This window comes from Pithys albifrons, chromosome 5 (assembly GCF_047495875.1).
Source record: "Pithys albifrons albifrons isolate INPA30051 chromosome 5, PitAlb_v1, whole genome shotgun sequence".
NCBI classification, from domain to species: Eukaryota; Metazoa; Chordata; class Aves; order Passeriformes; family Thamnophilidae; genus Pithys; species Pithys albifrons.
In genome coordinates, this window is record NC_092462.1 from 31,771,486 (window position 1) to 31,795,946 (window position 24,461).

Consider the following 24,461-nt stretch of genomic DNA (forward strand, 5'->3'; position numbering starts at 1 on the left):
GCTGCTGGCTCTGCAGGGCCCTGGGCTCTGCCTGCCCAGGAAGGTGCTCCCTGTCCTCCTTCTGAGGGCTGGGGCTCGGCCACCACTGCAGCACTGGTGGCTCCTGTGCTGGGCAGATGGGGTAAAACAGGAAGAAAGGCCCTCCCTAGTAACTCACTTCTGTCAAATGGAAGGCTTGGAGGGCATTACATTTCGTTGCCTAGGGGTATCAACTTCTCCTCAGGATAAAAAATAGCCTACAGAACTGTGCTGCTTTTCGACAAGCTGCTGACTCCATGTTCAAGTTGAGGAGTATTATAAATGAACCTGAAAAACTAAGGAGTCATTTTGGTTTTTTGCTTAGTAGCAGTAGGAACTGTGCACATGACATGTGCATAAGCCTTGTCTTAAACCTGGGGTTGGGACATGTTTTCTTTAGTGAGGAAATGTATATTTTTATTGTGCTTTAGCTAAGTGGTCACACTCTGCTCATGAAAATTGATGGGCAATGCGATAATAGGGCCTTGCAAAATCCTAGCATCTTTTTCTTTTCTATCCAGTGGACATGTGCAGAATTCTGGAAAGAGAGAATTGATTTGGTTCCTACACCTGTATTTTAAATTCCTCTCTGAAAAAAAAATGTGCAAATGGTTGGTAAAACCATCCCACCTATTGTAAATAAAGTGTAATTAAAATTGGATTAAATGAAACAGCTTAACAGTGTTTAAAGAGCCCATCTTTGGCTGCAGTAGTAGGTATTCCCCCATTTTAAAATGTAAGTTGTGACTTTATGAGTTCAGCAATTTTTTTTTTGAGGCTCCATACTGAAAAATCATATTTATTTTCTCATGGCTAATTATTATTTTCAGAACACTTGTGGTTTGAACTATTTGTATTGTACACTAGTGTCTGAGACATGGAACAAATTTATTTCTAATTTTCTATATTAAGTAACCCTACAAACTTATTTTATTTAAAAGACTTTTATCAGTATGATCTTTCTTCCCCATGTGTAAAGATTTTGTTCTGCTTTCTTTAGGAAGGAGGCACAACTGGATGAAGAAGGACAGTTTTTGGTCAGAATAATTTATGATGATTCCAAAACCTATGACCTGGTTGCAGCTGCAAGCAAAGTCCTTAGTAAGTAATGCAGATAGCTTCTTTGCCCCCTCATCACAGCAAAGGTAATATCCCTCCTTGCCCCTAAATCTGTGTACTAGAGAGAAAGAGGATTTAGCACAGAGGAAGTGAAAACAAAGTATTGGTCAAAGAGAGAATTTTTTTTTACAATAACAGAAGAAAGGATTGTATTTCTTTTGTTTCTCTAATATATTTTTATTTCTTTTTATCCTTGAAATTCTTACTTCAAAAATATTCCATCTTAAACTGAAGTAATACACCTTATCCACAGAGCATGGGCAGTGTTAGAAGCAGTCATGAAATAACAATATACTGCTGTAACAACCTTGGCAATACACTCAGGTTTCAACCACTACTGCAAGAGCAGTGAATGAATGAATGAATCCTTGATCTGCTGAGCAAGCATGCTGAGTTACAGAAATGTCTGTGGCATGGACATGTCTCGTGTATCAGCCACTCATTTGGGTTGCATTCATTTTCAGTCACTGCAGCTCTGGTTTAGAATTTAAAAGGTAGAATTATGCCCATCAGCATTATTTTATCTGCAGACCCAAATGCAGTGTGAATTTGTTCTGCATCACTGATTAGCCAAGAACCTATAAGACTGTGATGACTGTAGTAATGTTGAATTGGAGCAGCTGATGTGGTTTCATGCTGTTGTAAATCAGAATTAACTCTGCTGAGGTGAGCACTACTGACAACTGAGTTCCTTTATTTTCTAAAGTAGTGATTTATTATCGATATCAAAATCTAAAACACTATACATCTGTGAAATGCACAATGTGGTGAGGTAATAATAGTAAGTGGTAGATCCTAATGGAATTCCTGTATTCATATTGACATATGAATCCTGAATCTTGCTTTTCTCCTAGTGGAGACCAACTGGATCTCAGTAGAGTTTAGATACTGTCTTTTTTGTTTATGAATGTGCGGATAAAGTAATAAGGTGTGTGAAATACTGTGTTTGGACTGAATCATATTTTCCTGTTTTAACTAGATCTAAATGCTGGGGAAATTCTCCAGATGTTTGGGAAGATGTTCTTTGTGTTTTGTCAAGAATCTGGTTATGACACAATTCTACGTGTCTTGGGCTCCAATGTCAGAGAGTTTTTGCAGGTAAGAATTCTGTGTCAAATTAATTCTGATAATAGAAGAACAGTTTTCATGTGCATCAAATTGGAGTGTGTGTTAAGTAAAAAGACTCACCTGTTTTATACTAACAGAAAATAGGGTCTTTAGATTTGTAGGGTATTTCTTCTAAGTTGTCTCTGACTATTAGATACTGGTTATTTCTAATTGGATGTTATATACAAAGCTAGGGCTTATACACACAGCTTATCATTAAGACATCTGTCATCCATGAACTGAGGGTGGGATAAAGCAGCAGTGTTTAAGTCAATTTTTAGGCTTTCCTACCTGCAGAACAGCGTGATACTTAACAAAATGAAAATGATTTTTCGATAGCATGAAAGAAATGTATGGACTTCTCTAAAGTGTTATTTCTAAATGTAGAAAAAAATGGCCTTCCTTTTTTTGTCACCTGAAAGTTGTTCACTTCAAAAATCACTTTGGCTTTAATATTTGTGATCTATATCACTCTTGGAGAGAACTGTGTACTGTAATGAGTTTAAAAGCACTGAACTGGAGGTTGTCCAAACGCTGAATGTCAAATTTAGTTGCCTCTTGTCATCTGTACCTTTAATATTTCCCCAGCAATAGGTGAAAAAGCAGAATGCATGGTTTGCTGGATTACTAGAATATTTACTTCTGTGTCTCACTATCTACCCCAAAACCTGCATCGTTCCAGGGCATCCTAGATGGAGTCAACCCAGACATCTTGTACAGTTCCCATGAAAGGTGTAGTTGCTGGGCGCAAGGCTACGTGTATGTGCCAACATATGTCTGTCATGTGTGATCTATAAACCACTGTCTGTCTATGGGTGGTGGCATCCTTTATATTTCATAGCTTCATTCAGAGGTTGCCCTTAAATTGAGTCTTCATAAATGATAAATGTAATTTTTAAAGATAAATCAAGTACTGAAGCTCCAGTTAGGGCTGAGCAAGAGGAGGGGAGGAGGAAAAAAAAGGTGTAGCTGATCCATTACTTCATCACTTTGGTTACTCATATATGGGCCAGTCCTTCCCTATTCCTTTCACTCATCCCCTTTTCCATATAGTATACTTCTCTTTTCTTTTCTTGCTGTTGATAGTGATGAAAAGACTGGACACATTTGTTATGCACACCAAACGTCTATAAAAGTGGGAACAGCTTACATTTATATTCTTCTAATGACGATATTTTAAACTGCTTTGTTTGAATTTCAGTATTAACAGATGATATTGGCTATGAAATACTTCTGTAAATGTTAACAGTACTAACGTACTAGTAGCTGTGCCAGAAGTGTAGTTTTTAGCTTTTTATTATGATAAAAAATCAATGTTATCTGTGATTTATTATTTTTGCATATTCCAGCAGTCAGATTAGGTCAGGAAACTACTTTATGTACCTGTTACAAAAATAGGTGTAGATTTGGTTTAGTGTCCTGAACTTTTGTCAGGTTCTTCAAATATGTAAGGGTTCCAAAAGGTGCTTCTTGAAATCTGTACTGAGTGCAGGATATACGAAATAATTGAGGACTGCAACTTTTTAAAGTATGTGAAAATAAATCTGATATTTATATTTGTTTCCTTTGACATGTCAAGAAGATTTAGTTTATTCTTAGTTAAAACACAAGTATTTCAAGTTTCATGAAAGAGGAAAGTAAAAAGGGCAGTTAAATCTTAATATTTATACTTTCTGTGAAAAACATGGGCATGGAAAATTCGCAAATCATATTGAAGGACACTGTGCCAAAGAGAAGCAGTACAAAAAGAGGTACTTCCTAAGAAACCGAAAATGTGCTGTTAAGTTTAATAGCTTTCTGTTGAGTAAAAACCAAAGAGTAGTGGTTAGTTCTTTGTTTAGGAAGTCATTTACATGGCTACTTAGTTGTTCATGTTTTCAGTGTAATAAAATTCAGGGGACTAATTCCTCTTTTAGGTAAGTTTCCAGATGCTCTGTACCACACTGCACTGAACAGCATATCTTTGTATTTCAGGTGCCTATCACAACTCTCACTTTTAGATGGGCCAGAATATGCCTGATTTAGTATCACTGCTTGTTCTAAGCTGACTACTGTTCCCTAAAGCTCTAGAATTAGTGTCTCTGTCCCAGCACAAACTCTGGCATACATCTGAGCAGTCTAGGAGCCAAGAATTCAGTGAGAGAGCTTAACTGATTTTTGTCTGTACCTGGCCACATCTCTGGCTCATAGCAGGTGAACATACTAGAGAAAAAGACACATTTGTTCTTCCAGAAGCTGCAATATCAATTTAGAATGGATCAAACACAACAAAAATTAGGAGTAGCAATGACAATATCTAAATGGCAGGATCTGTGAGTGATTTCAGCTCCTTGATCTGGAAGAACATGTCTACTGCTTCTTTATTATGTGTTAGAGCAAGTTTTGAATACAATAAGCTGCAAGCCCCCCACTCTGGATGATGAGAGAGCAAAAACTGGAAGGCATATCACATGGACTTGCCTGTGACACTGCTTGAACATCAGCAATGCAATAGAGGAGTGGTAAAGTCGTTTTGCAGAATGGGGCTATTGCTGGTGGTCAGCCACATTTGTGCCAGACTTGTGTTAATAATTGGACAGCCATCTTAAAAAATTCTGTCCTTGGCATTGACCGTTTCCCATAACAGACTTCTTTTGAATTTCCTCAGATGTTGATGACTGTTTAACTGAAAGATTGTTGTCTTTTCCCATGTATCTCCTTAAGGGTTTTTTCTCCAGAAGGTCAGTGAGTTTGGCCTTTTCTAAGGCATATGTACTGAAACTGCAGTTCCGCCCTCAGTTAAGAGATTGTGGGGCAATCTTTCAGAGCCAGTCATCTCTTTTTTCTCATTCACACTCTTTCAAAGAAATCTCTTCTAATTTCATTGTCTTGAACCCTGCAAAGTTCTTACAGAATTTGGCTTCAAGCATTATGTTTTTTGCTGTTGAATGCCTACTAACAGCTGGAATGAATTGACTCTTAGATTGTTGCTTCTCCAAGTTTTAATTTGGAGCTGTTGATATAGCAACAAAACCATGAATTTGAAACTTGCTAAAAAGCTGAAGGCGGGAGTTCCAGGCTGAGTGCATCCCACAGAATTAATTTCTAAGACTCTCATTTCCTCTGGAGGCCTCCAGAAGAGGCAGCTGTTCAAGCACTTCACAGCTCACATGAAATCCAGTTCAGTATGCTTCCACAAATTTGATGATTGACAAGCATATGCCTGTGAAAGGTGCAGAATGGCCCAGACAGTACACTGAAAATATTTTCACCTCACCTCCTGTGCTGACAGAAAACAAAATGCAAAGCCTTGTAGCAGTTACTTGCAGGGTGGTGAGAGAACAACATTTAAAATGTGCAGTAGTGTTCTGGACTTAAGCTGTAAAGAAGATGTATGCATTTTACAACATAAATAAAGAATTACAGGAGTTGCAACACTGTCTTGCAAACTAGGCTGTTCTTTCTATGTTAGATATACAATAAATAGCAAACTGGAGTCTTGATGATTGCTTCACAATCAAAGTTGGAGCTAGTGTTGTGTTTTGAGTGTGATTTTAACCTCATTGTTCTCTTTAATGTTCTTAATAGGTTTACCTATCAATTTATAATTTAGCTTTCATCTTCAAAACAATTTTTCTGGTCAAGATTTAGTTACATACATAAGATGTCAAAGATGTTAGCTGGAAAAATAGATCTTTTCCCTTTCCTGAACAACTTATTCTGAAACATTATTACAGTAGCTGTTATGTGTTCAATTTATTCTGTGAATCATTTCAGTTATTCTCAAAGAAAATAGGTATTTGAGATTGGTCCTTCAAGGATTTAAGTCTTTAAAATTTGAAACTTAGACAGGCCTTGTAAACTTGGGTTGACTGTTACAATGTCAGGAATAGGCTTTTTCATTGATAATAAAGACGAAGATTCATGTTTACTCAGACATGCTTATTTGTATTTGACTCCTAAATTAATGTCTAAAGAGGAGATTATAGAGACTAGAATTGGAAGGGATGAAAATGGATGAGGTCCTGGATTGAGAATCATACACAAGGTCTTTAAATCATCAGAGTATTTAAAAGTACAGCATAGTCAAGCATGAATTCTTACTATCTGGTGTAATTGCTAATAGTTCTATATTTTATGCCATTCATTGTCCAAATATTGCCATTTTAGATAGAAAGAACATTGAGGCCTACCTGAAAAGCCTGTTATGATAAGAGTTCTCCAAAAAATAAGGCAAATGCACAGTATCAGCAGTAGGAGAAAGAGGATATGCAGATTAGACAAGATACGTACTTACTTTATTAAGAAATAATAAGTGAATGCCTTGTAATCATGTTTTTACTTTCTTCTTCCAGAACCTGGATGCTTTGCATGATCACCTTGCTACTATTTACCCAGGTATGCGAGCACCTTCCTTTAGATGCACTGATGCGGAGAAGGGGAAGGGACTTATCCTACACTACTATTCCGAAAGAGAAGGTCTTCAGGATATTGTCATTGGAATCATCAAAACAGTAGCTCAACAGATCCATGGTACAGAAATAGATATGAAGGTAATGTCTGAAGTGATGTACACATTGAAAATTTATGGCATAAGGACATAATAAAAAAAAAGAAAAGTGGTGACAAACAGCAGTTCTCTTTGTTGCTGTCTTCTGTGAAATGGTGGCATCAATGCTGTCTCAGAAAGAGCCATCATAATTCGTGTTGCTTTAAGGATAGATCAGCCATCTGCTAAGGTGGCCAGCACTAATTTGCCAGATTTCCCAATAGGGAACAGTTCAGAACAATATCCCCTTATTCAGAGAAGGACATGTAAAGAAATTAGATACTGGTTTGTTTGGGATAGGTTTTTTGCCCTTTATTTTGTATTTGGCATATATTTCTTACTGTCGGCTGTGTTCTGTGAGAAGGTGGACATTTTGTCTTTGTGCCCTAGATTCTTCATCTGTGTGCAAAGTGTGAGACTGATGTGTACTGATGAGGCCTGGCTGGTAAGCACTGTTTTCCTCCAAGCCTGCATGCCAGGTCCTTTGTAGGGGTGACAGTGTGTGTATCCTTGAAGGAAAGCTGTCTGGAGTGCACCCTTAAGGAGCAGAGAGCTACCTGTAGTGTGTGCGGTGTCTTGTCACCAATGGGATGCTCCTATGTATGTGAGGTTGAATTGGTTAACCAATAATGTCATGACATGTTAGATGTAAGAGGATATAAAAGGTGTTGGTGTTGTTAAAAATAAACTCTCGTAGTTGTAAGCCTTCTGATCAAGCCTTCTGATGCCTGCTGTGCCTGAGCTCTTCTGACCGTCATCAATGCAGCCCCCTTTACCCTACAAAGGGTGACCCCAATAGTCCTTCCCAGAAACAAGTTGTGTTTGTGGGTTTCATACTATCATTGTGTGGGAGTGTGACTAGATATTCACATACAGCCCCAGAAGTAAAAAATTGTTTCTCAGTCACAGAATTTACATGATGTCATGTATGCTAAGTCACTTATGAAATGGGAAAGAGGCTTCTGCTTTATGTCCAAACAGAGCAACAGAAAGATTTAATTGATTGGACCTTGCATATGTAATGGTGTAAAATCAGAGCTTGATCCAAGGTGCAGATGTATGTGCGGGGAGGGGAAACAAAAAATGAAAGCTTTTTGCTGTTAGAAAGTATTGCATCTGGTATAAAATACTTTTCATCAAGTAGAAAAGAATATAAGCAGGTACAGCAAATATTCTCTTTTTTTTTGCTATTCCTTAGTCATATGATACTTCTAGCACAATTTCATTATATGCTTGTCCTGAAAATCCTTTCCAGTTTCGTAAGTTTATCACAAAAACATGATCCTGCTCAAATAAGAGATTTACAAGCAATCCAGTGACAAAGATATTTGCACTGCTCTATAGGAGTATTTGCCTTTTAGATTTCTTGTTGTAAGTAGCACAGGTTTATAGTAAATGTCTAGTTGTGTATAGTGAGGTGATATACTTGTGTCCTTGTTAAGATTCTGTTTTGTGAAAAAACATAGTTCAAACTTTTGCAGCAGGTGTTAATAATCAGATACAGAAGGATGCAGCAGAATCAAAACAATTCTCTTTTTAGATATGTGTTTATGTTAACTGTTGAGACAGACAAGGACCATGATGGAAAGTTGGCTGCGAAAGTCCTGAACCTCTTGCTTGACATGCATCTGTTTTGGTAGCACAGGCAACTTAAGCAGTCTCCTTTCTCTTAGTGCTCAAGCTTGTCCTACAGCAGCTTCTTCAGCTGTGTGTCTCCAGCTGGTGTCAAGTTATAAAACAAACTAGACTGAGGAAATGAACTGTGTTCGAAATAACAAGTGTTTTTTGTGCATTATTTTTACTTACATCTGTTCCTTTTTGTGGTTCAGTGTTCTGTTAGGGAGAGTTCCACCAGCATAGTCAGGGGTTCATCCAGAGACAAAAGTGATCTGTGGGGCAGAGATACCAAGGTTGTCTAAAGCAGCTGCCAGAACAAACTTTTGACAACTGTCCTCAGTCTGCAAATTGTATTGTTACCTGTCTAGGACTTCTGAAAAATATTGTATGGTCCAATGAGGTTTAAATGTTTATTATATATTTACTTCTTATTTTCATTTGACTTTTTTAGGCTTTTCTGGAAATTTTATTGTCATACTGTAAGTAAATAGAAATTTAATAGGATTGGTCAAACCTATTGTAAATGAACACAAAGTTTAATTTGAATCCACATTATTGTTCCAGACTGAGCCAAAAGCACATAGGTGCCTAAAAATAGTATTACTTCTAAATTGAAGAAAGTACATATTGTCTGTGTTTTATTTTGTCTGTTATCCTGTTTTTAACACTATGCTTATTAGAAAGTCATGCGTCCTCCACCTTGAACTTTTTTATGTCTTCGCTGGTTAATAAAGCCTAGCTTTTGACACCTTTAAGACAAAATCATGCTGTATTCCATGGGTGCTCAGAAACATCACTGGTAGATAAGCAGAAACTAATCAGCTACTTGATTCTGTAACGTGAGAGTGCCAAAACTTGCAGCTTATCCGCACAGACAAAGAAAGTCTTCCACCCTTACTCCACAGGTCAACATTAGTCATAATATTATGGAGTGACTGTTTTAAAGTAGAGTCTGCCAGTGTCTTCATCATCTTAGTGGCCCTGCTAGAAGGAATGGACTCCCTCTAGTAGCTTTGTTTCTCTTTTGCACTGAGGAGCCAACAACTGGACACAGCACTCCAGCTGTGGCCTCTACAGTGCTGAGTAGGGGAGAAGGAGCACCTTCCTCAACCTACAGAGGAAACCTAGGGAATCTTAATGACCACAAGGGGAAAAGTTACTACTGAGGAAAAGATTTTGTTCTTGTTTTGTCTCAGGTTGGTTTTTTGGGTGGAGAAATAGTTAAATAGAAAGTTTATCACCTTTCTTGAGTTTCGCACACAACAATTTTCTATCTATCTATCTATCTATCTATCTATCTATCTATCTATCTATCTATCTATCTATCTATCTATCTAACCAGCTATCTAACTATCCGTCTATCTAATCTGTCTATCTATCTGGCTGTCTATCTAATCTATCTATCTACCTATACATACATACACGTACACACACACATATAGGAATGTGTTCTTCTGAAATATGGTAGGGCTTCCTTTTTCCAAATGGTGTCCTTCTGGAAATGTGCCTTTTAACACCTAGGCAATGTGTGCCCTGAAGGCATAAAAAAAGGTGTCAGTTTGTTAAATTTTGTTGACACTGAAAAGAAAGCAATTTGGTTTGAGCTTGCATTCGAAATTTCAGTTGAATAGTTCAGAAAAGCCAAAGTTTACATTATTTGTTTATATAGTTCAAATCCCTTTGCCTTATTTTCTCTGGTGTGGTAATCCAGTTTTGGTCATAGAGAGCTAAGACTGTGTAATTTTTGCAGCAGATATTGTCTCAAGAATTGTTGCCGATTTTGAGAACACACTAAGAATATTCATGTTCTGCCAGTCTCAGTATGGTAACTGAAAAATTGTCATGATGCTGGTGACGAACTTTGTCAGGAGATCTGTTAGCAGCCTACTGGCTATGCCTTCTCTTGTTCCACTTGTCAGAGGTTGTTTGTATATAAATGAGGGTGACCTGTGAAGGTGAAGTTAGGACAGGGATTCCCTCAAGGCTACTACTAATGGTATGGGTCATCAAAGAATGTTGTACGTAATCCAAAAAAGTCCAAAAATCTGTTGGGAGAACAGACTTCTGCAGTTCTGTTATTATCTGAGAGCAGACTATCAAAATCTTTCTTTTACACGTGGAAGATGTTTTACAAGGAAAAATGAGAAAAAATGTAGTGAAATCTTGAAAAGATGGTAATTTCAGACTGTCTTGTTACTAATGGCAACATAAGAAGCAAAGCCAAGATGTGACCAGCTTCAGAACTGACCTAAGAACTACTTGGGCACTTGTCATGGAGGATGAGAAGTACTGATCCACATTAAAATGCTGTGTATGAAGATAGGTCAGTGACGGAGCTTGGTCAGCCTCTAATTCTGACACAAGTGCATCTCAAAACTTCACTATCTCCAGGCTTGGGGGTCGAGTGCAGTGAGACAGTCTGCACTGAAATCAGATGCCAGATGAAGACATCCTCAGTTTTAACTTTGGATATGCAAAACTAAAAGTGGGTGCCATTTCTGCAGTGAACTGCTTTGCCTCAGGATCGTTCTGAAAAAACTGCAGTGAAATTTGTCAAGTAGCATTGCACAGTCAGTTGTGATCAGAAGAGATCAAGAATTTCATCCTGTATTGACCTTAAGATAGCAAAGCCACACTGATTTTGTATTAATCTTGACAATTTCATGTAAAAAGATCCCTGTCCAAGTACATTTTGTCCCTACATGCTGAGATACAAGTGTGTCCTGGGGATATGCTTAGATCTACAGAATTGAGTCTTACAGGCACATCAGTGACAGTTTAACAGATAGCATGTGTTCATTATACATGTTGTATCAAAGTGATACTGCAGATTTAATATCTTGTGTGTACCTCACCAAATACATTAAACCACAGTCATTTTTAAACTACCTTTTCTCTGAATTGTCCTTCCATGAAATATCAGTGTGACTTTTCACTTGATTAAGCAAGGACAAACTCTGAAGATTCATCTTCTGGAAGGCACAGGCAGGTTAGCAGTTAGATGTTATATATTCTCTTTGAAACCAGGAGAGTGATTTCTTATTTCAATTTTAACTGCAGTTACTATGGTGATTGAGCTCTTAGACGTGGTGAACTGATGTCACTTCACCAGCTAAGACTGCAGGGGAAGGAAGAATTAGACTTGATTGCTGGCTTTCTTGCTTCTGTCACTTAACTTTCATTTGTCAAGCATTTATCAGAGCCTTCTTCAACAATATTTAAATGATACTGAAATTTTGTGGCTTGCAAACTTTGCTTGCAGAATGAAACAATAGATAAGTTCTGTTTTTTAGTTAAGCTGAGCAGAGTATCTAGGGCAGGTCTTCATGCCAGACAAATATCTAGTCAGTTAGCTTGGGTCTGTAGGTACAAGGGTGAAGGGACAGAATTTAAAATACTACGTTACTGGCCAGAAGTGCTTATTTTAATTTGCTGACAAGATGGATGAATCATGAGATAAGAAGATTAGATAGTTCATAAACTATATGAGCTGAAGACATCATGAAATTACATATAAGATGGGAAGTAATATTTAAGGATAGGGTATGCAGTGACTAAGATGGTTATTAGGAGATAATATCTCTGGAAGGTAATATGCTGCTAATATGAACATTTCCTTAAAAATTATAGATTTTTTTTAAAATGAGCTCTGCTGAATTAAGAAGGTTTTCATCCAAAGTATGCGTGTTTGCATCTGTTTGTGAAAACAGCAACACTTTGAAGTAAGATCCAAGACTGGAAGTGATCTGGAAGCATAGATCAGTTCTAGAGATAATTCTGCACAATTTGAAAAAAGTTTCTGTGTATAATCTCAGCCATCCCTGGCCACAATAACAGTAGTACTAAAATAAAACCTGTAGGAGTGTGCAGGAGTGACAGTAAGTCAGAACTAAGACACTAACTGCATTCCGGTAATCCTCAGTATGGCCACTGTGTCTCACAATTTCAGGGATAATGATTTAAAGGAAGAGGAAGGCATGGGAAACCTTTAAAACCTGAATTCAGGGGAAAGAAAACTAGGACTACATCTAATATTTTCAGGACAGACACACTTAATGTTTTTTCTGAAGTCTACTCTTTATTAACTCATAATTTCCCACTTCTCTTTGCCACACGCTGGCATATGGATTACCAACACGCTTTCTTGAGTAAAATAGGTTTCATAATCATTAACATTTGAATTTATTGGTTATTGTCCTGCTCTGCTCTGCAGTGATGCAGCCTCACTTTGAATATTGTGTGCAGTTTTGGGCACAACAATATAAGAAAGATATTAAGCTCTTAGAGAGCATGCAAAGATGGGCAACAAAGATGGTGAAGGCACTTGAGGGGAAGCCGTATGAAGAGTGTCTGAAGTCACTTGGTCTGTTCAACCTGGAGAAGAGGAGACTGAGGTGGGACCTCATCACAATCTACAACTTCCTTGTGAGGGGAAAAGTAAGGGCAGGCACTGATCTCTCTGGAGAACAGTAACAGGATCCAAGGGAAGTGGACTGAAGTTGTGTTAGGGGAGGTTTAGGTTGGATATTAGAAAAAATATACTTGACCCAGAGGGTGGTTGGGCACTGAACAGGCTCCCCAGAGAAGTGGTCACAGCACCAAGCCTGACAGAGTTCAAGAAGCATTTGGATGATACTTTCAGGCACATGGTGTGACTCTTGGGGAGGGTCCAGTGCAGGGCTAAGGGTTGAACTCAATAATCCTTGTGGGCCCCTTCCAACTCAGCATATTTTGTGATTGTGTGATTCTCTGATTAGCTGGTAAATTTAGTAGGCTGCTCTTTGTCCAAGTTACATAAATATGCAATAGAGAGGACTAATGCAGCACATGGCTACAGAGCACTTAAATCAGGCCCTGCTCTGAATTGTCCTCCAGAAAAGCATCTCTTTGCTTCAAATGAGTAGTCAAATAGGAAATCAAAGAAGACTGCCACCTTAAATTAGTCATCATTTAACAATAACATATAGTTTTGTTGTTTCACACTCCTCCATTTGTATACAACCAAATAAAGGTATCAGCGTTCCCCAACCCATCAACTAGTATGTCTGACATTTTTGGAAGAGAAATATTTAATGAACTAAACATTTTAGGGATCAAGTGCAGTGTTTGTGCATATCCATTCAGTTTTCATATTGTAGCTTTTAATCTCGTCAGTTAAGACTATGTTTAAAGTGCAGAAAACTCTTTTTTGCCTCAATGGCTTTAGGATCAAACTCGACATGAAAGTAGAATTAGGTGCAACATGTTCCAGAAAGTTGCTGCTAAACAATACTGTGTAAGCAGAATTGTTCTGTTCCAGTCATTAAATCTAATTAAACATGAAAAGAGCTAAATTTGGCCTCTCAAGGTAAATGATGTTATTCTATGAGTTATTAGCTTTAATTATACTGCAATACATGGCTCTTGCTGCAAACAAACCCTATTAATTTCATATGTTTTACTAACTTTGAGTAAAATTACTGAAGTGTGAAATACTGTATTCAAGACACCTTTTTGATTCCACCAATGTGGATGACTCTAGTTTTGCTATGGTTTCATTAATAGTGAATACAGCCCAGAGAAGATTGTGATTGCTTTTAGTTTTGTGTGTTGGCTTTGGTCTTGCAATCTGCTAGAATGTGGAAGGACTGTATTTTCAAACATCTGCTCTATCCACCTTTCTTCTTGCTGTCAGTGACATGCCCAACCTCTGGTCAGCACTGTTTGCTGTTGTGATATAGATCTTGCAAACAGCTTTGATCAAAATAAGGATTCAAGTGATCTGTGTAATTCAAGACTCACCAAAGGTTCATTCAAGGGGAGGGGAGCATCCTGTTTTCTGGCAAGTACCAGTAAGTGCAAGCATACTCTGAGCCTTGACCCTTGATATTAGGATGTGTGTTTCACTCAGGCTTAATAAATTGTGTTTAGGTGTTCTTCAATATGTTGCTCTTGCAGAGAGCTCCTGGGGCTAAGCAAAGGTTTAATTATTCATCTTGAATTATAAAGACACTAAAATCAGAAATTCTCATTAGAATACAGTATTTTCAAGATGCAGATATAGTTCTTGAATTCATCTTTCTGCTCTAAATACATTCCTGTCTTCATAGTATCATTACAGTTCCTAATGAGTAGTAGAGTTTTCAGTTTTTCACTTTTCTTTCATTTTTCCAGGTTATTCAACAGAGAAATGAAGAGTGTGACCACATTCAATTTTTAATTGAAGAGAAAGAGTCTAAAGAAGAGGACTATTATGAAGACCTTGACAGATTTGAAGAAAATGGCACCCAAGAGTCTCGCATCAGTCCATATACTTTCTGCAAGGCCTTTCCTTTCCACATAATATTTGACAGAGATCTGGTGGTTACGCAGTGTGGCAATGCTATATACAGAGTCCTTCCACAGGTTAGATGATTCTCATGCATGGATAGTCATATGCTAGATGCTTCACAGGTTAATTTTAAAGATGAATAAAATAGATTTAGGCTTCTCTGCCTGAACAGAATTCTCACATAAGTGTATTATATTTACTACATTGTGCTGATCTTGCTTGAAAAAGGACTGTAAAAATAGCCCTAATTCTACAACAGCTCTGTTCTTTATAATTGTGTCCATATGCACTAAGAGAATAAGCTTGAGCAGAGAATGTCTGGCCACCTTCACAATTCAACTGTTGGCTTAATACCTGATTCTTTCTCTTAGCTCTCTCCAAGCTACATGTGCTATGAAAGTGCAGATAGGCCCTTAAAGTGATGTGAGACAGTGCAAATTGGCCTGGGGTTCATGAAAAGGTCTTGCCCATACCACTGATAGTTTAGCATCAGCTACTTATTCTATATGTATTACTTGACAGTAATGCCTTCAAGTACTAAAGCTGTACCCAGCTGCACAGATGCACAATAACTGAAGAGCAGAATAACAGAAATTGTATCATACTTTCTTGGCTTGTGCATCTAAAGCTTTGGCATTAACTAAGATGAGCCAAACTATGTTTGTGATTTATATATGTGTATGCTGAACTGAATACACCTGCTGCAATTTCGTCTGGTTATTTACAGTAAAAGGGTACTCAGAGGTCCATTTAATATTATGTAGTCTGTATATGTGTGAATACCTCAGTTCTTGCCTCTGATAGCTGACAGTGCTTCTAAAAATAAGCAACAGGTAAAAGCAGTATTATGAGAAAAGCTAAAGGTAAGATGACAAAAACATCAAATATCAAATGATCTTTACAATTATGGACGCTAATGTTGTGCATAACATGTTGTTTTTGAATCATTGATACAGTTTTTTTATGTAATTATATGTTGTCAGCTTTTTCCTGAATTTGTTTTTGGTAATTTCTCTCAGAATTTTTTCAGAAAGATTTAAAAAAAGAGCTCTGTAAGTAGTTCTGCCAGATTTTTCCCAAGGGTATTCACTGAAGAGCTATAATTATTCAGATGACTGAGGATGGCAATCTGAATCCTTATTATCAGAGCTGATGCTTTACAGATCATGGCTTATTGAAAAGAGAGTATGAAGGAGTTCACTTAGCAGGAAAACACTGGAAAGTGTTTTTGCTGTGGAATGGGAAATGTTTGACAGATAACAAATGTGATAGTCTAATACAATATTACAAAGTCATCTTGCAGACTGGAATTGCACTTTGAAGTCAGCATATTTCTGATGTAAAATCCGTAACTTAAAAACCTTGTGATTTAATGGAGAAATGCATAAAGTATATATTCTCTTCCATTCAGTGTTGTCATTTAAGCAAATTGAATATAATTACTTCATGTATATTTTTTAATAAAAGATAACAATCCTTTTTCTTTTTTTTTTTTAATATTCTAGTTGCAGCCAGGAAATTGCAGTTTGTTGTCAGTTTTCTCCTTGGTCCGGCCTCATATTGATATTAGTTTCCATGGGATCCTCTCACATATCAATACAGTCTTTGTACTGAGGACTAAGGTAACTGGAGAATATTTCCCCAGCTTTTCTTTCAGTAAGTATGCTTTGGAGAGGTAGGAAGAAGTGCTGAAACCTCAGAAGTCTTCAGAGAAAATTCTCTGTGCTCAGACTCTTTTGGGTCTTGAGCCAAGAAAAAGTCACTGGTATGAATTTGTGTGTAGTTGTTAAGTAGAATGCTTTATAGGTATGGTGAAGCAAATGCACTTCATGTCTGATCTGTTCTTTGCAAGGGGCCAGTCCATTATATGGCACTGTACCAAAACAAATCTTGCTTCATAACAATGCAGGAGACAAATATGAAATGTGTTCTTGCTTGGGCCCCTACATTCATACACAAGTTTGTGTCCTTTTCTCTAGAGAGGGCAGGACACAAGACAGGTGACAAGAAACAAATGCAGCATATAGAGTAGCAGCTCCTATATCAAGGAGCTGTTTATTTATAGAAAACTGTACCTGAGAGAAACCAACAGGATTTCTTGGAGATGTTCCCAGGCACAGATAGAACTTCATAGAACAGACAATACTTTTGTCAAACTATTGGTAAAAAATGATGCAGAAGAAAGTAAGGAGTTGTGAACATGAATGTAAAGAAAGATACCATGCTTTGTATCTTAGAGGTAACAAATCACAGTATTAAAATATGGGTAGAGCATGGTGTTCCAATGAGAAATTAATCGAGTTTTAATGTAGGCTGTAAGTGTATTCCTAACAGTCTGGCTGCCTTCATAGTGAATACACTTACATACTTGGCCTGGTGCATAACACGCTATTGTCCTTACACAATTGTGACTTTCATCAACAGGAGGGGCTGTTGGATGTAGAAAAGCTGGAGTGTGAAGATGAACTGACTGGCACAGAAATCAGCTGCTTACGCCTGAAAGGGCAAATGATCTACTTGCCTGAAGCAGACAGCATTCTCTTTCTTTGTTCACCGAGGTACTACTTTAAACCTAAGGAGTTCTGTAGTACTGATTTTCAGCTTACAATGGCTGATTATAGGAATGCTTACAAGAGTAGAACTACAGAAATTAATTGGTTCAAGTATTGATTTAATTGGCTTTGATGTGTTTATACTGCAAGAGGGAGGAGCATTTAAACATTGGAACTTGACTGAATATTAAATAACTCAATATAAATACTGGGTTGCTCTGGCCCAGGTTGTACAAATGGTAATTCCTCATGATTCCATTTTTTTTGCAAGTTTTAACCTTTGTTTCTTACTCGGAGAAATGTTAAAATTATTTGGTTTCCTATGTGAATTTATATATTTTTCCAGTAGTTTTAATGTAATAGAGCAATGATAAAGAAGTGTTTGGAATGTAGGATTGAATGAAAGGATTCTTTAGCTAAGAGCATATTAAACTAACACATCAGATGACACAGTTACGATACATTAATCTCTTGTGTAAAGGGGGAAGTGGGAAGAGGTTACCATAACGAAATCTCACTTTTGTCTCTTTAGTGAAGTATGTACATTCAATATGTTCGTGAAACTCATCAATGAGAATTCTTTATTTAAATGCAAAAATCAAGAGCTATGGGTTGACATGAATGATCACAAATAAGGTATTTTGTAGAAAAGATATGTTGTACAGCTCATCACAACTTCAGGACCATAATCTCACTCTGTTACTCAGCAGCCTCAGCTTTCATTTGAGTTTTAAATGCTCATTTGGCAAGTTTAATTGTACCCATATTATTATATATTTCTCTATATTGCAGTGTGATGAACTTGGATGATTTAACCAGAAGAGGTTTATATCTTAGTGATATTCCATTGCATGATGCTACCCGTGATCTGGTTCTTTTGGGAGAGCAGTTCAGAGAGGAATATAAACTGACTCAAGAGCTTGAGATCCTCACTGACAGACTGCAGCATACACTGCGTGCACTGGAAGATGAAAAGAAAAAGACTGACACGTAAGAACCAAATCCCAATTTTGAGCTGAAACACTCAAAGCAATATATTATTCATAGCTGCCTTCAAAAAACAGCAGGATCTTGGAAGGAATATATGAGAGAACCAGGGCTGGTAATTTTGGAGTCAAGAAAGAACATTTTATAGGTTATTTCTTTATTTAGACTGTCAAATGTCACCCTGTGCCTAACAGATGTTTTGATGGCTCCCTCCCTGATAAAGGCCATAATGAGAAGTGAACTGACAATTCTTTTTGATTTGTCAGTTACCTAAAACAGTAGTTTTGGAAACTTTAGCCAAGGTGAATTTAATGAATGCCCAAATGCTGCTGTTTGACAGAGTTCTGTAAACTGACTTTTATTTTTCTGGACTGCCATGCTCACAGGTTAATAGAACAGAGAAACATATCTTACAAACTTTGAAAATGATCTCTGTAAGGCTGAAGTTTTGTAGTAGGCTAATGCTATGAATTTGATTTTATAGTTACCTGTAGAAATGAATGTGGGCTATCTAGATATAAGTACATGACAATAATACAGAATGAGCATTATATATATATATATATATATATATATATATATATATATATATATATATTTATATTTATATTTATATATTTATATATATACAGTATATGTTCAAATCCATTTCTACAGATAACTATAAAGTCAATTCATAGTATTAGTCTGTGGCATCTCAGCTCAGTGGTGACTGGCAGATAAATGAAAGCTTGTGTGAAAAGTAGCATGGTGTTTGACTTTTGTCTATAAAACATAGTCCCCATCTCTCTGTGAATTCTATTGACAGGGGGTGTTTCTGTATGAGTAATGGAAATTATTTTAAAAATACTTGAAAAGAAGTATAAAGAAGAACCATAAAGAAGCCTAAAAAGTATTTTTTCTATTCATTCCTGTTGACTTGCTTTCTATAGTTATTTTATCTCCAGGAATTCTAGCCTTCTTGGCAGCTGCTGAAACAGACAGTGTCAGTTACTATATCATGCGCCAAAAGTATTCACTAATTATAACTCATGCAGTAGTTCACTTGCCAAAAATGCAGCTAATGAGGGTTTGTGCAGGAGACTGTGTACAAAATGGTGATGAAGATTTGTGAAACAGTCAGAGATCTTCAACTTGTCCACTTAGCTGTGTCTGCAGGGAAATAGACCTTAAGATGGCAGATCAAAAGTTGAAGGAATATGCATGAGAACAGAGTGAAGCTCTCTGTGGGGATTTGGATTTTATTTGCATCATTTATAATATGAACAGGTGTTAATGTGTCATATAGACTATTAATTATACAAGCACACTATAAATCCTAAAATCAGCATGCTAGGCAGAAAAGGAAGCATTTAGAAATTGATTGATTGATCAGAGGTGGAAAACTATTTCATCTCCTCATGGTCTTTTTTGCAGTTTTTATGGTTCTGTGGGCAAAACTCAGATTATATGAACTGAGAATATGGCAGAAATAAGTAAACATGATCCAAGACACTATTAACAGATCATGTCATAAGATTTAGCAATGTATGTCTCATTTTGTTGGTAATTTAGATGTATTAATGTGTGTTTGAAATGTCATGGCTTTAGGTATGCTGATGTAGATCAGCTCCTGTTTCCCAAATAACATATTCTTCAATAAACATCTTTTGTATTGTTGATGATGGGAGTATGTTGTAAACCCTATGGGATGTGCAAAGGTAATACTTGAAGAGTGCTGCTGTCAAAATCTTTCTCCACATTCCCTATCTTTCGCTTCTGCCTTTCTTTTCTTACATGTTTAGATTACTGTACTCTGTTCTACCACCATCAGTGGCAAATGAGCTGAGACACAAGCGTCCTGTTCCAGCCAAGCGGTACGACAATGTCACCATTCTTTTCAGTGGCATTGTTGGATTCAATGCCTTTTGTAGTAAACATGCCTCCGGAGAGGGAGCCATGAAGATTGTCAATCTTTTAAATGATCTTTACACAAGATTTGATATTCTGACTGATTCACGAAGGAATCCATTTGTTTATAAGGTAAGCATAAGATTTTTAAAGTATCTAATCTGTTACTTTTCAATAATTTACTATTGTGTCAGTCTTTTCCATCCTTTGGATTTTAGGCTTTTAAAAAAATTATTTATGTTCTCAGTCTTCAAACAATATTACCTGATACGAGATAGCTAAAGAAGATTATGTTGGTTATCTCTAGATGTGTGAATGAACATAAAGAGCTTAGTTCTCAGCAGGATTTCTGCAGTCAGCCATTATGTGGATATATAAATCTCCCTCCACATTTAGCAGATGTGTACTTACACAAGCCATTTTTGGTTTTTCTGACACTGCTTTACGTTTTTCAGTCATATACCTGGGTCTGTGTCTTGGTTTGAGGGGAAAAACCAAAATGTTTACCCACAAGGGGGGGAGGGGGCCTTCTCCACAATAATCATGCCACTGTTTATCAAATTTAAGAAAAGGAATTTTAATACAAGAAGGATAACTGTCCCTAACTGCTATAAATATATATATTAGGCATAGGTATAACTATAAACAGACTAGAGCAAACCACTTCCCCAACACCACAGAGAAAAAGAAAAGAAAACAAAACAACAACCCCCACAAACAACAATCCCCACAACAACAAGTTTCCTTCGGGAGAAGAGTTATACTTATGGCAGTATCAGTGTCACAGCCCAGCTGGCAGCAGGGTGAGTTCCCAGATGAACTCTGTGTCTCTTGTCCCAAATGAAGAAAAAGAAAGCTGAAAGTGGGGATCCGCCACGTGTCCTGGAAAGCAGCTGCAAATCTCTCTCTCCCCGGTCACTGCCCCAGCCGGGGCAGGCAGGCTATGACGGTGCAGGCGGTGGTCAGACTGGAGCAAAGGCCAGGACCCCAGATGCAGGAACCAGAACAGCCATGGCGAGGAGAAAAGCAGCGTCTCAGCAAGAAGCCCCAGCAGTAGCCAGCAGAGCAGCTTCCCTCCTCGGCACACACCGCTCTTGTGTTCCGCTGAGCTAAGAATGGAAAAATGTCCCCAAAAACAAAAGAGACAACCTGCCCCCACCTAAGCGATCAGTAGTTAACTACTTCTTTTTGTTAACTGCTGGCATGGGCAGTTAGTGGCAGGGGAGAGAATTTACATAATAATCCCAAACTACAACAGTCTGCTAGTTGTAAATTTTAATTTGCTATTCAGTTATTAAATGTGAATGTCATTCCTTCATTAGGAATGAGGTGCAGTTGCAAATGTGGCTGGTAGCAGGTAGGTAGATACACAGAGAGAGATGCAGAGATATGTATAGATAGATATATTGATATATATCTACCATATATATGTACATGTGTATGCTTGTGTGTTTGTATGTATAAAGTTCTTTCCTAGCTTTTACTAAAATTCTACTAATGAATTTTATGGCCTGTACTGTGTCAATCAAGAGTATGAGTCAAAACAAACATAGAGCTCACTTTCATTCGGAAGACACCAGAAGAGAGGCTCAGACTTACACAATCACAGTGTCATTGTAATTTGCTACTTTGTGGTTTTGCTACAAATTCTCTTCAATAAAAAGCAGAGATGACCGGACTTAGCGTGATTTGGATGAAAGGAAAGGGAGCTATTTGAAAGGACAAGCAGTCTTGAAGGAAGTACTACATCCGTTCTAGTACACTAAGGGCCATGATAATAAAGTAATTGAAAAATATCTATCTTGATAGGTAGAAACAGTTGGGGACAAGTACATGACAGTGAGTGGTCTACCAGAGCCCTGCATGCATCATGCACGATCTATCTGCCACCTGGCTTTGGATATGATGGAAATAGCAGGCCAGGTTCAAGTGGATGGTGAGCCTGTACAGGTTAGTAAACGTGGGCATGAATGAAAAACCCATTCTTTGAGAGGATGGTACATCTTTGAAATATGATAATGCTCTAGTCCCAGTCAATGCAGGTTTTGTTATTGCTAGGTTTTGAGACTGATATCCACAAATTATAAGAAAAGTCACATGTAGATGTGATGTGCAGTTCCCAAGCCTTAAAATCTAGTCATTGTGCTTTACCTTTTAAAGGACTAAATCGGGTCCGCATCATCTGTGTCTCTTTTCTGATCATTTTAATGTAATCAAGAAATTACATTGTTGTGCATCAAGTGCAATCTGTTCCCTCACTGATATTTTTGATCATGCCTGAGATCCTCATGTCAACATGAGAAAATACTGCATTAAAAAGAAAAGTACAGTTCCATAGACAGTTAAAGCACTGATTACTGACACCGATCATATTAGTGGAAATTCACTCATTGTGGGATTTTATGAAGATGTTGTGACATTGATACAGAACTAGGCAGGCTGCATTGACCTGTCCTTGTCAGAAGGCTGGGAGAGCAACATGATTAATGAGTGATGCATATTAACAGTAACAATGTTACTGTTCTAACACCTAGCTTGGATCTGTGTACTTCACTTTGTCACTGGGCAAAGCAGTGAGATTTGATTTGGGGCTTTACAGTAAATGTAACATGCTATAAGGCTGAACTTCTCCAAATCCCTGTCCCATCTCTTGAGCTTTTAAGCACAAAATACCATGATGTTTCATCTGAGGAACATCTTTTTTTCTTGACCTACGCCGTCTATTTCTGCACCTTTTAAGTACTCATTAAACACAGACCTGCAGAGTATACCTCTCTTCCCACCTTGTTTTTTTAGGTTCACAGTACTTAATAACAGCATGATGCATGCTGAAAAAATATGGAGTTTGCTTTTTCATGTGGAAGCCAGAGGCATGACACTGTACTAAAGTAAAAAAAAAAGTGGCAAACCCCACAAAACTCAAAGATTTGAAAAAGTAGGAGTGGCACATTGGAAAAATAAACTCTAGTAGATATAAATGGCATATTACCTGCATTTAGTCAGAAATATCAGATTAGTTACATTAATTTTGAATATTCAAACTTTATTTTTTCTCTCCAAAGATAACAATAGGAATCCATACTGGGGAGGTAGTCACAGGTGTCATAGGTCAAAGGATGCCACGATACTGTCTCTTTGGAAATACTGTCAATCTAACGAGCAGAACAGAAACTACTGGAGAAAAGGGAAAGATCAATGTCTCTGAATATACTTACAGGTGAGTGATGTATTTATTAGTGTTCACCTCTTAGAAGAAATCACTTTGTCAGCATAACATCAAAGCATTTTTGGAGTTGAAAGTGAGAGGACTCTGCAACCATTATTTAAGTATGTGAGTTCTCATGAAACTGTATGGCAGACTGCATTATGATATACTGTAATCAGTATCCAAATATAATGATCTAGGGATAAGTTCGAATATTTTTATAATTTGCTCACATATCTGTAGTATGTTTAATATTTTAGATAGTGTGTGGTGTGCATGCGTAGTGCATATATTTACATGTTTTCTCTTTCAATTTCAGGTGTCTTATGTCACCAGAAAATTCAGATCCTCAGTTCCACCTGGAGTACAGGGGTCCAGTTTCTATGAAGGGCAAAAAAGAACCAATGCAGGTTTGGTTTTTGTCCAGAAAGAGTACAGAGACAGAGGTATGAGTAACTAGAGTGTAATTTTTTTTTTTCAAACAAGGCATAAACATTACAAATGTAATCTAGACCACTGAGATCCATTTGCATTTGCAAAACTAAATATTCCCTAACAAAAATGAAAAGTTTTGTACAGCACTAATTCATTAACATTTACTATCTTGACAGCACTCGAGAGTCCTTGATTATTTGTCTTTGCAGTTTGTGCAGTTCCTGAAAGACTACTTTTGATTTCAAAAAGTCCTTGAGGGAATGCCAAGTGTTTAAATATTTATATCTCTCTCTTACAGATTTATCCACTCTACTAGACTTTGCAGTATAATGTCCATTTATGTTTAGCTGACATGTCTGGTTATCAGCACTTCAAAATTCACCATTTGCTTTCTCACGGTGAATGAGTAAATGTGCCTTCAAATACCTAGGCAGCAGTCCAGCAATTACTTGCAAGCAGGTTCACAGGTGATGTTTATGGTGGTCTGTTAACCCCTGATGGAATCTGCTTGTTCAGAGACTATTGCATTGTAGAGATCTTGCTTTAGAAATATGCAAGTTGAAAACTATGTCTTTTAAATGACTTAGGAGTCTAAATCCTCTTCTCAAAATGATGTAGGGTAAAACTCTTGAAGCACTGAGTGGTCTTTTAGCTGGTGCCGCAGTTTCAGAATTCCAGGCACGTATTATCCAA

General features: G+C 37.3%; 1 protein-coding gene across 1 annotated transcript in view; it reads left to right on the forward strand.

Moving 5' to 3' along the window:
• GUCY1B1 (guanylate cyclase 1 soluble subunit beta 1) overlaps nucleotides 1–24,461 on the forward strand; it is a 42,568-nt gene that overhangs the window by 14,258 nt on the left and 3,849 nt on the right. The window contains exons 3-13 of the mRNA XM_071556140.1: nucleotides 1,019–1,119; nucleotides 2,117–2,235; nucleotides 6,579–6,776; nucleotides 14,543–14,773; nucleotides 16,205–16,321; nucleotides 17,124–17,257; nucleotides 18,044–18,241; nucleotides 20,023–20,260; nucleotides 21,938–22,078; nucleotides 23,191–23,345; nucleotides 23,653–23,779. Coding sequence (XP_071412241.1) covers nucleotides 1,019–1,119; nucleotides 2,117–2,235; nucleotides 6,579–6,776; nucleotides 14,543–14,773; nucleotides 16,205–16,321; nucleotides 17,124–17,257; nucleotides 18,044–18,241; nucleotides 20,023–20,260; nucleotides 21,938–22,078; nucleotides 23,191–23,345; nucleotides 23,653–23,779 — 1,759 coding nt within the window. The remainder of the gene's footprint in view (nucleotides 1–1,018; nucleotides 1,120–2,116; nucleotides 2,236–6,578; nucleotides 6,777–14,542; nucleotides 14,774–16,204; nucleotides 16,322–17,123; nucleotides 17,258–18,043; nucleotides 18,242–20,022; nucleotides 20,261–21,937; nucleotides 22,079–23,190; nucleotides 23,346–23,652; nucleotides 23,780–24,461) is intronic.